The sequence below is a fragment of the Sipha flava genome, unplaced genomic scaffold, assembly GCF_003268045.1.
Source record: "Sipha flava isolate LNK unplaced genomic scaffold, YSA_version1 65_pilon_pilon, whole genome shotgun sequence".
Taxonomy (NCBI): Eukaryota; Metazoa; Arthropoda; class Insecta; order Hemiptera; family Aphididae; genus Sipha; species Sipha flava.
In genome coordinates, this window is record NW_020273605.1 from 1,304,473 (window position 1) to 1,321,872 (window position 17,400).

Consider the following 17,400-nt stretch of genomic DNA (forward strand, 5'->3'; position numbering starts at 1 on the left):
TCCTTTTTTAGTGTTTTTCTCATATCTTATTGCTTTATTTAGGGCCACTTACAAGACTAGGCAATCTTTGACTAAAAACTATAATGTTTACGACTTACGTGTTAAAATCTTTGAATCAAATTAAAATAAAACTCATTAAAAAAAAAAAAAATAATAATAAACAACTATAAAATATAATATAGTTAATACATTTTTCGAGAAAATATGATACTAACTTTGAGACGATTGTTTCTGTAATCTCAACTATAATATAAAAAACAAACAATAACGCAGTTCGATAAATTTTTTTTTATTATTATTGAAGCATGAGCTTTTTCAAACCGCTACATTGTAATTTGCTTGTTGTAAAAAATCTAGAAGCGTATAATATTCCTTAATACAATAGGAATTTTATTTAACATTTGATGTATCTAAATGAAAAATTGAAAACTCAAAGAAGTGAAAAGGTTACTAACATATTTTATTTGATGTGTGATGTTTGTTTCAATAAAGATACTAGGTAAAATATTTTGATACAAAGATAAAAATACAGATATTCTTAAATAATAGTTTAATCAGTGACCCCTTAAAAATTAATAAAAATTAATTTAACATAAATTGTGATTTTAAAATTAAATTGAATTATTTAAAAACAAATTTTTTATTGCTTCAAATTTTATATTATTTTCCTTTTTAGTTGCAATTTTTTAGAGTGTCAACAAAATCTGGAAGTGTTATATATAATAAAATATATTTTATTTTCTATTATATGAGACTATTTGCTGTTAAGTTTCTATACTTTCTAACTACTTACTAGATAGTATTAATAAAAACAATTCATAAAAAAAAAAAAAAACAATACTTTCAAATAAAATAAAATTTAAGTTTTTAACTACTCAATCAAATCGCCTTTATACTTGATCTAAGTAACTTAGATTATTAAATTGGATTACTTCTTTTTCTTCGACTATTTGAGTTCGACCACCTTTTTTCCTATACCTCCACTCGTCTCGATTTTCTAAATCTCTTACTCATACACCAACAGCCTTTATATCATTCTCAATTGTATCTAACCATCTCTTTTTGGTCTTCCTCTTTCTATTTTTTTTTCAACGTTAATTTTATTAAATTTGATTATCTACTATAAAAAAATATATATATATGTACAATGTTTATTTAATTTTACAAATTTTTCATGTAAATATTATATTTTAGGTTCATTCCTAAAACTTCTATTACGGGGAATTAGTTATACTACTATTGTACCAACTATACTACTATATTAAGATAGATAAATATGTTATATATTTATATGTTGTTCATAGTATTAGTTAAGTTTAAAACAATGTTAAATATGTAAAAGCACTTCACCAAACTACCTATAAATTAACGCTAAAAAGTGTTTTAATTTTTAATATAAATTATCATAAAACTTCTGGTTATAAGCTACTTACCTTAGCGACTTAAAAACACTATATTATTATTACACGATTTCCACGGTACCAGACCATGTACTCAGTATACCACCTACTCAGTATAGAATGAAAATACTATAATATTTTTAACACGCATCGTGGTGAAACTAACACATTCCTTGTTTGGTTTAAAATCTAATATTTTAAAATTAAAATAAAAAATTGAATTGTAAATTGAGGTATTGTATTTTTAATTCAAATAATTTTAATAGATGAACCGTATAATTACTTCGGAATTAGAATTCTATGAAGTCATTAAAATACTTTGTTTATAATAGTATACACTGTATTATTGTAAGTAATGTATTATAAGTATTGTATGTATTACAATGATCTCTTTCTTCTAAATCTTTCCGAACCACGAAACAGAAAAAAGATACCCACTCTAACTATACTTTTATTACAATATAATATACGCATATTTACAAGTAATAATTAAACATATTTATAAAATACAAATATACTCGTTGTGAATAAAATGTATAAATTTACAAATTAAATTTAAAATATATTTCGATTTTAAAGTATATAAAACATATGTATGTTCTATATGTCAATTATACCAATTGCAAAGAAAAAAAAAACAGTCTTCCTTGAAATGATTTTGAAAATAGTTTATTTTCGGTATTGTAACGAACAAGATTTTAAATCAATGTAAAAGAACCATATATAAATATGTGGATATTTTAATTTTTATTGGCCGGAAAATCCACGTACCAACCGTACGAGCCTAAAGGGCCAGTGTGAGCGCCGAAATCCACATAACTGCTTCCGCTACGGCGTTGTACCGTTTTCGTAGGACTCTTGTTCATTTTCGTCGGATATCCTGACGCAATACAAGTGAACTGAATCAGTGAACAAACCAAAACCACAACGATCGTCAATCGTAACGCGTTCATCTGAAAATAAATATAAGAAATAATATTATATAATATATGTATATAATTATTCATAATCAAAACATTATGTTTAATGTAATATAGAATATTGGTTACATAATGAAAACGTCAATGGTCCCGTACAGTGGCGTATACAGAAAATATTTTCGGGAGGGGCTACTATGGACAGAGTTAAATTACCTCTGCTATCTAAGAATTACTAACAAGGCACAGTAGGTACTTATCTACATTTCATTTACAGAATGTCATAAAACGATTTGACGTTGGACGCAAATTCTAAATAAGCATAAAGCACCATTAAGATATAACATACGTTTAAAATAATTTTTAATTTTTTTTAAATATTTCGGAGGGGGGAGCTGTAGCTCACTAAGCCCCCCCCCTATATACGTCACGAGTCTCGTAGGTAGTTATACAAAATGTACAACTCTGAGTTAGATATAATTTCGATGACGAAGTGATACTCGTGATTTATTTTAAAAATCATAATAGCCCATGTTGGAATTGCTGCTATGAATATAACTCAATCGTGTGTTATATTGATAGTTAAAAATAAAAATGGCCTGCCTTAAGTACGAACTAGACGAAATCGCCTATTAGAAGCCTTCTACGATTTTTATGATAGAAGCAATCCTTTTTGTCAAAATCGTGTACATAGATACACAACAAATAAAAAAAAAAAAAACATACATTATGATAAAACCAATACATTTTTTGTTTCACTCAGAATATCAAATATCAAATAGGAATTGTACAAAAAGTACCTATTCCACTTTGGCAGTGGATGATTAATTATTGAAAAGAGTATTCTTCGAGAAAATATATACCTATAATATTAGGTATGTAACTTTTACTCGAGAGATTTCCCAGAGTAAACAATAAATTGATTATTGTTATTATTATCATTATTATTAGGTACTCATATTCGAAAATTAAAAAATGGGTGATGGAGACGCGACGTATCATATGAAACAGTGAACAAAAAAAAAAACGGAGATAGAAAGTGTACAATGATTGTGTATATTGATTTTCAATAAAACAGTAAAATGAAAAAAAGGAAGAAACTTGTATATAAGGAATATACAGTTTATTATATACATAGAAAAAATTAAATACTAATATACGATTATAATTTATTGAAAATACTTACAGCTAGTGCTGTTAATATATTGTTAGGTGTATGAATATTATTTCGAGTTTTGAGTAATTTAGATAACACTATACAGTAGGATAGCGATAATCCGAACAAGATTGGGGAAAGGGGTTGTTTAGAAAATCTATGACTTAAAAAAAAATTAATTTTTTTGCATTTAAAATTTTTAAATTCAATTTTATATAAACATAGTTGATAAAGACAATGAATACAATTAAAATTAATATTATGATGTATGTATATAAAATTAGACACCTTTATATTAATTTAAAATATTGAGCTATTTTTTTTTAACACATGTAGATATTTAATACATATATATATCACGATGCGATAATTCTCAAGCCCGTTTGGATTAGCCTGTGTTCGAATTAATGCGACCCAGCTGTATATAAAAGACAATGGGCATTGTTTTACAAATCGACACAAGTTGATTGAGTATAGTACTTAGCATTTTTAGAACAATTATTTTATCTGTTACATTTTATCTATAATGTGAAACACAATATATCTAACAGTATATGTAACTATAAACATGTTTCATCTTACGTATAAGGATAATTTTGATTACGACGTTAGATACTATAAAAGAATATAGTAATACTGTTGCCCGACGAGTTATAATCAGATATTCACACGGTTAGTTAAGAAACAAATCTTAATTATTTTATTGTAATAATGCGAGTTCATAGACGAATAAAAAAAAACATGAAAACATAAAGGTAAACTATTTGGCTATTATACTGATACATTTTATACTTACATTTTCTACAGAAAATGAAATGTTGAGTTTAAAAATGTTGATTTCTAGTATAGTTGTGGACTGTTGTAGACTGGTAGTCAAGATAGTATATGCTGTATTAAATAACTAGTGGATACAGCGAAAAATCAATTGTGTTCGAGTTCGATGTATTTATTGTATACTTTCACTAGCCATTAAACCGCATTTAATACAGTCACTAGATACCGTTAAATTGTGAAAAAACAATTTTTTATTAATTCATTGGTCGGATATTGTTAGCGAAAATGGGAGTAGTTTTTCCACTAGATTTTACAACGCAGTGTAAACGGTTGATTTAGAATCGTATTAAAATATAACTGTTTAAACAATTTTCTATCTTGTTTACATCTAATTATACTACTGCGTGACACGTGAAATACTACGGTGATGGATATGTTTTTAGAATTTTATGCTTCAGGAACTCGTCTTTATTTTCCATCTTTAAGCCATTGATTTTTTTCAATTCGCAATTTATTTATTATAATGTTGTGGGTATCGATAATATTCACTGCAAAATAATTAAAAAGTATTGAAGTAAATTTTTATGTTATATTGCCTTTAAAGGCAAAATATAGTTATTGTTTTGTACATTATATATCGACGATAAATCATTGTAAAATAATTGATTATGGCCTTTGATAATTAATAATTGTATTTTTTTTTATTTCCCAATTGATTGATTTTAAAATATATCATAAATAATTAACTTACAAGTCTACTAAAAATAAAATCAGCAGAAAAATACTTTTGCTTTTTAGAAAATAATTATACATGATTTTATATTTAAAAATGCCTAATTTTCAAAGTCGTTAAAATTATGAACTCGCGGATATTATTATTTTACCAACTATAATAAAATTAGAATAATAATTCACAATATTAGGATTTACCATTTAAGATTACAAGATATTTTTCATGAATATTTTTTTTTTCGAAAACGAGAAAAGTTTCAAAAATCTAAACAATATACCTACACATTTGTTGTTATATTTTTTTATGAAGCGTTTTGTTGGTAAAAATTACAGTACTCAACAGATATTTTTGAGTAAACAACATATAAAATATAATAAGCATTTCGAGGAAAAAAGTAAACATATTATCAACCAATGGTATCATATTAAAAAATACTAAGTAGGTAACAAAATATTTAACATTTACTACGTTTCATTTGATTATTATTGATGAATGTTGCAATGATTCATGTCGCTCGTTGATATACATGAAGTAAATATTCAATGTATGACATCCGTACAAAGAAACATCATGTGTTATAATTATTAAATATTTTTAATTCACAACTAGTATAAAGTATACGTACCTAATGTAAGTGTCACATATAGTTTAAAATATGTTTTGTATAATACCGATGTCAGTGTGTGTTCAATATGTTTACAGGTAAGTTATTTATTACATCATTCAAATTAAATTGTGTTATGTGTGTTGTGTTAGAATAATGTATTTTTATTTATTTTCTAAATAAGTATTGTTTAAAATTGATAATGTTTTTTTTTGTATCTAAATATTAACCCTATTACAACTTAAAATAACATTAGTGTGCAACTTTATTTATTTTATTTTTTACCAAATAATCTAAAATTTTAATTTACTTTTTACTAACAAACTTTTTGGTCTCAATTTTTACCTATATTGTTTATTTTAATTTAAAAAATGACGAGTAAAAATCATATTATTATTTTGCTTGTGAAAGTTGGTATGTTATTTATTTTAAAACATTTGTGATTTGTTAATAAATGTTTTGAATTACTTTTTCTGTACATAAGAAGTTAGAGATATATGCTAATATTCGTATACAAAATGATAATTTTATTTAATTTGAAAAATGTATGTTTTTTTAGTACTTACTTAATCTTATTAAAAGTGTTCATGTTTTATATTAAAAACAATTGGGTATTAGATAATTCATTATTCTTTAGATGGTTTATATTTAAGCACCTTAAAGTTATTTTAGGTATCTGATTTATATTAAACAACTAAAATAAGTGAAATAAGTTGATAGTTTATTACATGTTGTTACAGATATAGTATTAATTAAAATTCAAGTGTTGTAACGTGAGATGAATTCAGATAACTTCTATATACTATTATATATTAAACTTGTTAACTGTGCATGTAAGTAAATATATACTAGATCTAGTTACATCTAAAATAAAATAAAATAATTGTGTGCCTAACTATTCAAAAAATGTCAGTTGTCATTATTTTGATTACAAACAAGTAGATATAGATAATATTGAATGCTATCTGGTAACTGATAAAACATAGAATTTTAGTAGGCTACTAAATATAGTTCTTTTTTTTTTAATTTAAGTAATCAATACCTATCAAAAATATAATGGCCTTTAGATTTACGAAATTATTTTAAATAGTTTTTGATGTTTTAAATGGAAAAATTTTTATTTAAATATTTAATAGATAAAGCACAGTAGTTTTTGAAAAATGTTAACATCATAGGTACATATTGGTTTGTGGCAGAGGTGAAAATCTAGAGGATTAGGGGGGTTAATTTTCCCTCTTAATTTAGAAGATTGGTAGATAATGATCAATATTCGTTGGTAAATGTTTAGGTAACAATAAGCTTACACCAATAAAATTATACTACGTGATTAATATTATGCGAGCGCAGCGACAAGTTTTTTTTTTTCATAAGTAGGTATTGAAAACTTTTATATCTTCCCACTTTTATATTTCTAACTAATTAGTATCTCTGTTTTGTGGTATAATATTAAATAACAATTCACATATTCATTGAACTTACATTATCTGTTTGTAGTTTGAACATCAAGTATACTTATTAATTGTTATTTATTGTATAGATAAAGATAATATTTACCTAAATTAACAATAGGTAATAATAGGTAATATGATTTAAATTTATGAATGAAAAGGTATGAAGGTACTTATAAAATTTTACCCCTTGTTATTTTATTTTATTGTCAAATCGTTATTTTGAAGAAAATAATAGAACGGTGAGAATAAATTACCGAGTCTATTATCATAAGCGTGCACACGGGGTAGTCAGGGTAGGTACTTGACTATTCTGTGAAACTTCCCACCCTCACCAAAATATTCAATATGATCACAATAATAAATAAACATATTATTTTCAACCACTTCGAAACATTAGTTAACATTAAAAAAATGTAAGAATACTGGAGAAATATAGTTATTAAGTTAAATGAAGTTACGAATGCAAATTTTTTGTTAATATTAAATGATAATGTGTTATGTTTGACTACCCTGCCAGTTATGTCTGCACACGCTAATGTCTATTATTAAAAATTGATAAAAACACCTAGGTATTATTTATTTCCTTATATCTCAAAATATATCAGAAACCAACATTTATTAAACAAATAAGGTAGTTAATATTTAAGATATAATTTGGTCCTTAAAAAAAAAAAAAAAATAAAATAAAACATTAAATTGTATTGAAAAAGATGAAATACGTTTAATTAACATATTAAAATGAACTTCTTTTTATGAGCAGATCTGACAAATATGTAATATAAATACAATATTAGTATTAATATTGGTATTTAAGAATAATTGATAGGTAATATATTTATTTATTTTTTAATTATTCATTTATATTTGATAATAAATTAATAATAATTATACATGAAACATTATATAATTTATAATTCTTTATATAAAATTATAGGTACTTGTAATTTTTATTTTATGTCGAAATACTTATGTTAATAATTACTTGATGGTTGATGCTACTTAATTTAACAAAATTATCAATCGTTAGTATCAGTTACAACAATATCAAATTAATCAACTAAATTTCAACGATAAATTTAACATAAAATATATTTCATATTATATTACAGTTTTATCAGGACCTGACATTGTGTGTACTATAATATATTTTATGCAGTATAAAAAATAAAGTGAGTTCAACGAATTTTAAATGTATGTTACAATCAACTATTTTATGGAGAAATTACAAACACAATTATTTATACAAATAAATATCGTATTATACTAAGTACCGATAAGCTACATCGAATCTAGGATACCACTACATTAATTTTAGGATGTTCATCTTGAACCGTATAGTGCATCACAGACTTATTATAATATGTATTATATAATATTTATTAGAAATTTGTAGTTTGGTACGGAAAATTTTAAATTTTAGGCTCCGAGTCTCATTATGATTATTATTATTTACACATTACAGTTTTCAAATATAAAAATTGGATCATTTGTATATTTATAATCTATATAAAATGGCATATAATATTTTATTTGGTAAAGTAAATAAATACTCGTATTTACTGACTAACAGTAGCGTAATTATGGTGGGTCAAGGGGGGGCAATTGCCCCCTCTGACAATTTTTTGAGAGATAAACACCACTGCTACCTACAATTTATGTTTATCTAAACCATAAAATAAGTTAAAAGACTTATGTAAAATCAAACAATTAGATATAGTATATAAAATACATACAATAAAGATATGTTTTAACTGGTGAGGGGAGGAGTGTGAGGGTTTTGGTAATAATAAATATATTATATTGCCCCCCCCCCTAGATTTTTTTCCAGTTACGCCACTGTTGACTAATGTTATTTATTAGTAAAAATAACGTAGCCAAATATAATATAGTTTTTTCTACTATTACGAAATATTTGATTAATTTACAATAGTTAATACTATACTCATTTATTTTAAAATCAGTCGATGTTATATTATGTTATTAAAATGTTGTATAATCTCGCGATGTTTTTTACGTGAGTCGGTATACTTATTTTATAATATTCTACAATATAATTTGATACTGTGATAAAATTTAACTATAAAAAAAAAAAAAATAATCGTTTTGGTATTGTAATAACGTGCTCCGATAACATTTTTACTATCAACATTTAACATGGTATATAAACCCCTAGTAAAACAATATGTAGTGTCAGTTAATACATTACAGAACTTCTGTTAAAATTATGGACCGTTTAAAAATTGTTTTAATAGTATTTGTGGCGTTGGTATCGAAGGTAAATAATTTTATTATAAATTAATATTAATAGTATATTAGTAAACCAATAAAAAATGTATTGCACCATACCATATTAAATTTAAAGCTGATCGACAGTTATATTCTACAATCATTTTTTTTTTTTATAATTTAAGCGAAATAAATCTTTTGAAGTAATTTTCATTGAAGTATTAACAGTTACATCAAAGCTGCAGATTTCAGCTAATTTTTCATGTAGTTAAGTACATGCGATTTAAAAAAAAATTAAAATAGTAAAAGCTACCTATATATATTTAGTTTTAAAAAATTATTATTTAAAAAAAATGTACATAAATTGATTTATGTTTGTATTTCTCTAAATAAAAATAATTTTTTGGATTTTTATATTGTTATTTAATTCTGGTCATATATTTTCAACAATAATGTTTATATGATAAACAACATAAGTTTCAGTTAAGTTTAAAAATTATGATAATTTTAAGTCAATTGGAATTTAGTTTAATTATTGTAGTTACTTTTTTACAAAATAACTTAAAAATTTTATGTAGATCCGTTAAAAACAAAATGTAGATAACTTGTTTATTTTTAAATTTACTTGTATAAATGCATATAATGTTACAATGTTTTGTGTTCATTGTATCACTTAAATATCATTTACATAATATTATACTATACCTACGTTATTTTTTATACATAAACTCATTCATTATAAAATCTTGCTCTAACTTAAGTTGAAATTTGGTGAAATTAATGGGGAGGGGGGTTTCAACAAGGCAATTAACAAAGTTTGACAATTTGACATATTCAACAATTTAACCTAAAAAACAATTAGGTGCCTTATTTTAAAAATTTTTGGAGTAGGTATTCTAAACAGAAATTATTAGTTAATTAAATTAAACCACCAATGTGGGTATTATTACATATTATTAATATTACATTAATTACGATCGTTCCAAGTCATGACAATAAGTTTGTAAAATCTTACGAATTTGATTTAATTTTTATCATAGAATATTTTTTTTTAAATTCAGTTATTAAAAATGTTATTTTACAATTATCATATAATAATTATTGTATTTTATAGTCACTTTATAATTTTTAGGATTAGGGGCTAATATCTGTACTTTACATTTCTGGGGAGGGGCTTAGTCCCCTTAAGCCGGGAGGGGGGCCCAATTTCCACCTGTGTTTTAATCGTTTTATTAAGATTTATATATATATCCTTATAATAGTATAGTATTAACAATTTAAAAAATCATTTATGCAAATAATAATATGGATTATTGTAAAACGTTGATTTTGTGTATTTTAGGACGGTGCCCTTTCGTGTTCATTGCAAAGTCATAAGTCTCTATGTTCCTCAACGAAAACTAATAAAATTTCAACTCCACACTACTCTTCAGCTCCAAGGCCACTCAATACAATACCTTCACGTTGTGATTCATCAACTTCTTCGAGCTCTTGTTCACCAAATGCTGTACCAAATCCCCCAAATGATTTAACTCCGCCTTCGGAACCAAATTCTTCTTCAGGAACATCTTTGCCAATTCCAGCTTCAACTGTAAAGCCAAAATTAATGGAATTTTCTAGTTACAGCAAAACACTTTTGAATATTATAGCTAAATTATTATCTTCTTCAGAAGGTACCAGACCAACTGCATCTCAAATACCTCCTATACCTACGTTGAATCCAGAGCAAGTTCTAGCTCTAGATACTAAACCATGTACTATTCCTCGTATCTGTAATTCATTATCTAGTTCAAGTCCAATAAGTTCTGGTTTATCAAATGCTCTACCAAGACAGCCATGTGTTTTAGGTTCACCTTCTACTGTAGCACAAGTGCCAAGTCTACCAGTTTCTAAACCAGCACCATCAATTTCACCTACCAATTCATTTCAAACTTCTAGTGTTCGTTCAGATTTATTAGATTTTTTCTTTCAACTGCTAAAAAGTGTTTTTGGAACTAAACTTTCATCGACTTCTAAGATAAAACCTTCGTCACTGCCATGCCCAATCTTTAAGCAAACATTAAACAATAATGTTGAAATGTTTACACCTTCAAAATCAGTTACTACGACTTTTAATTGTACATCATCATTCGGCTCAAGTACTTCATCAAATGGTATGCCACTTATTTCAAATTTACCTCCTAAGATAACAATTCCAGAACTAATTCCTGAAGAATTCCCTGTACAACTACCAAAATCAAATCCAACATCATCTCAAGCACCAGTTTCAATATTAGTGCCAATATCTGCTCCAACATCTACTATATCTATTGTTTCTGGTCAAAATAATTCAGCCATTATAAATCTTTTAATTAAATGTTTATTGTCCAATCGAGCACCTACAGGTGAACCTGTTTCTTTAACATCAAATAGTTCATCACCATGTTCACTCTTTACATCTACAATAAACAAAACACGGATAACCCCGTTAAAACCACAAACTGCACCTGTTACCTGTGCTAAGACATTTGGTTCTAATTCTTGTTCGTCGAGTGTTTCGATTTTATCTCCTAATTTAACCTTAGATTCTCCACCTTTATCAGCACCTTTGACTTCAACTTCAGGTATACCTTATGGTTATAATCCAAATTTTATAAAAATTTTAATTAATCACTTATTATCTGCTCATCCAACGTCCTTACCTGCGTCCTTAAATACATCATTTCCCATTTTTGATACTAAATTTAATACTACTTCGATGTTTCCTTCTAAACCAAATACATTTCCAACGTCTACTTCCAAAGGACCATTACATGAATTAAACAATAACTTATTGGGTGCATTATTGAATAAATCGTATGATTTAGCTACAAAATCAACTTCATCTTCAACACCTGTCTCTATCACAAATCCAGATGCATCTAATAGTGACAATTCTGTTCACACAAATCCTTTGTGTAAGGTTTTGTCACAAACTTCGATTACTTTAAAAGCACCTCCTTGTTTAAAATCATTAAATTTACATCCTCCAAAACCTACATTAAATATTCCTGTATTATCTCTCAATTCCACGCCATTGACAACAAATACACTATTGAATAAATCATATGATTTATCACCTAAATCAACTCCATCTTCAACACCTGTTCCAATCACAAATTCAAATATATCTACTAGTGACAATTCTGTTCAGACAAATCCCTTGTGTAAGGTTTTGTCACCACCTTTAATTCCTTTAAAAACATCTCCTTGTTTACCACCATTAAGTTTACATCCTCCAATACCAACATTAAATATTTCTGTATTATCTATAAATTCCAAGTCATTGCCAACACGTGTTCTTTGTACATCACCTTTACCACCTACAGTACCAGTTCCCAATACACCATCTCTTACTGAACCAAAACCATTTCCGGAACAAAATGAAAATTTAAATGTTGACATAGTTTTGAAACCGACTTTAAGGCCTCACTTATGCCATTTGAAACATTCACGACTATTACATCCTATATCCACATCATCTGGTATCACACCTCACATTAAGCATATTTTACGGCCGCTTACATCATCTTCAACTTTACCATGTTCTAAAACCTCTAGATTAGTTTCTGGTTGCAAACATTTATCATTAGTATAATAAATATGTTTGAGCATTAAATATTTTTTTTAAGTTATAATCAAATGAATATTTTTTTAAATTATTTTTATTTTTGAGTCATTTGTTTTACCTTAGTTTTTATTTATTTTAGTACAGATTTTATTTTATTTTACTTGTATTTTGTACAAATATGTATTATAATGATAATCTAAAATATATTATTAATTTTATATTACTTATTTTATTTTATTATTATTTTTTTTTTTTTTTTTGTAAAAATTAGAATGTAACCGTGTCTTGTGATTCCTGTTAACAATAAATTAAAGAATCAAGTTAAAAATATTGAAATTTTTTGTTTTTACGTAAATATTATTATAAAAATTAAATAATCATGTTAATTAAAATGGTCGCATACACGGTATAGCAGATATCATATTAGATTTTGTAGGTTGAAGGCCCATCTTTGGGTATTGGGTTCTGGCCGTGAACACTGAATGTTATGTATAAAGAATTTTAACTATAAAGATAAATAAATACGGTTGAGAGTGGCCCCTTGATGTACAATGTCATAGTACTAATCAAAAACTTTGGCTCCACTGCTGTATATTATAATAAAAAATTCAATAAAATTGTTTATTATAATTTGGGAAATTAGATTTTTCTAAAGAACACATTTTTTTATGTGATATATGTACTAATTAAAAAAAGTAGATTAACTTTTTTTAAACTGAGTTAAGTTAGTATTTTTTTCCTTATTAACTTTTAAATTATCGAACTAAATTTATGTATCGTTAACTGTTAACTTTTAACTTATCGATCTTGTGTTCTCTTAACTTGACTTAACTCGCGTTAATTACTTTCATTAACTTGCCAACCTTTGTAAATAGCTAGTTAGTTTTTATGGTAAGAAATACAATGATTATATACTTAAGTACTTACCTATTTGAGTTGGTAAATAATTGATAATTACTGATAATAACTGATAAATACTCATAAAATATAAAATAATTTTATTAATATTAGTAGGTAAATGGTTTTGTTTACAATTATATCGTAATTCTTAATTAATTATAACTTATAACATTTGTACATTTTAATTCAAGTGTAAACAATCAGAGCAGTCTTAAGAAATGGGCCCGAAAGGCCTAGGCTGGGGGTCTCAGGATTTAAAAGGCCCCAATTTACAAAATATGAAACATATATATTTTTATATATATATATATTTTTTTTTAAATAAGTTTATTATTAGCTAATACCGTGTTAAAAATATAGTATATATATTTCAAAATTAATGTATTAAATACCTCCGATATATATATATATATATATATATATATATATATTAGGCCCTGGAGGCTAATGTAATGCAAAGTATTATCAGTTATAACATTTAAATAGGGAACGATTTTTTATGCACAAAAGATTCTCAAAATACGTTCCCAAAATGCTTTATAATTTATACTTATACTAGAAAAATATACTATGCCAGTTTATATGTTATTCTGTGCATATAAATAATTTCGTTTTGTTTAAAAATAATAAATTTGTATGATAGGTACAACTTTTTTTTATTCGTATAACACTGTATGTATATATATATATATATATATATATATATATATACTTGAGTACAGTGGTTAAAGTGGGTGGAAGGAGGGGGACGGAATTCCCTTTCTTATTTTTTCTTATTTAAGGTAAGATTGCGTCTTCTTTAATTTAAGTCGCCAAAAGTCCGGGTGGATGCTTAATGGTCACTAAAATACAATATTGAATATACAATACTTATTATAATATTACAATATTACATGAAATTTAATTTCTTGATTAATTTGAATAAATGGAAAAAATATCGAAGAAATAATATGTAAGTATAAAGATAAGCAAAAATGGTAGATAATGTACACGATGGGTTAATTTAATTAACGCTGTGTTTAATTATATACGACCCCCGAGTGGTTATTACCCACAGCTCTAAAATTAAAGTGAGTGTGATATCGACTATTATTTACAATAAATATAAACAGAATAGAATAACTATAAATAATATAAATATTAAATTGTGATAGAGGATAGACATTATCTTATAGACAGTACATACCTTATGTACAATGTACGTATTTGTTACTGTCTACGTTGAACAACAACTTGCAAGGTTAGTAACTGTTTTTTTTTTTTTAGTTTTGTTAAGTTTAAGTTAAATTTTTAAACATTACCTGCTATGTATTTCAATTTAATTTTACTGAGCAGGCATATAAAATAATTTTTCTTTGGGGGAAATTTGTTTTTACACCCTATGAAAATAAAGTTTTTATGAACATATATGTGTAACAGAAAAGGCTTAGACCTCATGGATTTCCTAAAAAAGGTTGATAAGATTTAGAATTAGGTAGGGGAGCGCTCCTCAATTTTTGATGAATATAGTCCCCCCACAACATTTTAACCACTGCTTGAGTATGAGATATGTTTCAAGCAACATATTATGATTTAGTATACTTTAAACTATTCAATCAGTCGTAATTGTCAGTAATTGTCTTTAGCAGTGTTAAAAGAATAACGTAAGGATTCAAAAATTATTATAAATTGTTGCATTCAATCTAGTTAAAAATTACATATTTGGTTATTAATAGTCATAAAAATTAATTATATTTTTTCATGATACCTATTTAATTCAGTGATGATAATGAATATTAAACAGTTGTATTGATATTAATGATTTTCGATAGATATTATCAATAATGTGGGCTGTTAAAACATAAAAAACCCGTCTAATGTTTAAACTATAAATTTTCGATGATCTTAAATAATACTTAATAGACCGGTAGATATACAACTATATATGAATTAATTACCTATACATAATAAATGTTTATAATATGTGTGTAAAAGGAATAGTTCAAATTATAAATGCTGTGATCATAGGGCGTGCGCACTATGGATGCCGGGTGTGCTTGGGCACCCTCTGAAATACTTATTAAAATGGGCGCTATAATTTAAGTCTAAGATTAATGGGCCTATATTTTAACTGATGTTGTTCAAATTAAATATGACTTATTCTAAAATATTTAGTAAAAAATAAATGATTTTTCGTAATAGACAGAATAAAACTAAATTTTCTAAATTTTCGTGCAAAAATGTATTATGATAATATAACAGTTAATGTGTAATATTAGCAGTAATAGACTACAAAAATACAAATCATAAGTAGTTGAAGCTATCTAGGAAAAATTTACGAGATTCAAGGAAAAAATATTCATCGAGACTAATTACAGTAATCAATAAAAAATTAAAGTCATGTTACACGTTTTGTTAAGATAGGGCCCAAAAGAATAGTAAACCCTCCCTGAAATATAGATCTGCGCACACTCATGGCTGTGATCTTTATACTCATATACTTTTGAAGCTGATACAATCATATTATAAAATATAATTTATTGATAAAATTAAATATGTTTCGATCACATTGTAAGTGAAACACTTAGTTTTATGATAAATGTGTATTGTAAAATGATTTTGTTTGTGTACGAATTTGCAAATAAAATACTAACTTTACATAATGAAAGTATTTGATGGTTTTTTTTATCGTATATTTCTTTAACATTGAAATCCATGCAATCTACATACACACTCTTCGTCGAATATTATATAATTTCGAAATTTTATTTATTACTCGATCTTATATTTTTTTGAAAGATATTTTTATTTTTTTTTTGTACCAGATCACACTTCAACGACAAAATGGCAAGACGCGGACGTTCTCCGTCCAGCACCGAGAAGATCAGCAGCCCCAGCTAAAACACAACAATATGCACCTGTTGGTTCAACCATTAGACATACTGTTGGCCATGCAGTCACCGGTATGTTTAATGGTAGTGGTTCCAACAATGAGGAACAACCTCAAGCTCAACCTGTACAGGCAATTCCAATGGAGCAAAACAACCAACAAGGTGCAAAATGTGCATTTGAAATCAAACAGTTCTTGCAGTGTACACAAAACAATGATGATATTTCATTGTGTGCTGGTTTTAACGAGGCCATTCGCCTGTACAAGGAAGCATACCATTTGATGTTATTTAGATATTAAGGAAGTAGTTTCAAAATTATAATGGATTATGTATAATCAATACTAAAAACATGAATATTATCAACCATCTTAAATATTGTTCGTATGTTAGTAAATTATAAAAATGATATAAAATACAATATATGTTATTGTATGCATATTGCTTGTAATAATGTAAAAATAATAATAAACAGTAAAAAAAAAAATTATTTTTATTTACGTATTTAAAATTTACATAATACATAATACGACTTTTTTAAATTTAATATTGTTAGTTTTAGAAACATTTTAGTAGGGTCCATTAATAACATGTAATTAGTCTTAAGTTAATTCTACAATTAATGTTTTTTTGAAAACACATTGATTTTAATTAATTATACAAAATATCGATATTTCAATAAAAACGATGTTTGGGTTACAAATTGTTTCAGGGCCGGCATAAGCCTAAATGACGACCGAGGCCGAAATGCCAACTGGCGCTTTTTTCATACAACTACTCGTA

General features: G+C 26.0%; 2 protein-coding genes and 1 long non-coding RNA gene across 3 annotated transcripts; 2 read left to right on the plus strand and 1 right to left on the minus strand.

Annotated features, from left to right (window-relative positions):
• Window positions 1-2,080: 2,080 nt before the first annotated feature.
• LOC112691670 lies at window positions 2,081-6,264 on the minus strand. Its single transcript, XR_003149334.1, has 3 exons — window positions 6,151-6,264; window positions 4,270-4,795; window positions 2,081-2,353 (listed from the first exon to the last, which is right to left on the minus strand). It is a non-coding gene; the product is annotated as an uncharacterized LOC112691670 (long non-coding RNA).
• Window positions 5,658-17,017, plus strand: LOC112691669 (coiled-coil-helix-coiled-coil-helix domain-containing protein 2-like). Its single transcript, XM_025566015.1, has 2 exons — window positions 5,658-5,682; window positions 16,555-17,017. Exons 1-2 carry the CDS (start codon window positions 5,673-5,675, stop codon window positions 16,917-16,919), a joined length of 375 nt encoding a protein of 124 aa, XP_025421800.1. The 5' UTR covers window positions 5,658-5,672; the 3' UTR covers window positions 16,920-17,017.
• LOC112691668 (putative GPI-anchored protein pfl2) lies at window positions 9,212-12,898 on the plus strand. The gene is made up of 2 exons (XM_025566014.1): window positions 9,212-9,310; window positions 10,604-12,898. The coding sequence occupies exons 1-2, from the start codon at window positions 9,260-9,262 to the stop codon at window positions 12,875-12,877; spliced, it is 2,325 nt and encodes a 774-aa protein (XP_025421799.1). The 5' UTR covers window positions 9,212-9,259; the 3' UTR covers window positions 12,878-12,898.
• Window positions 17,018-17,400: the final 383 nt, after the last annotated feature.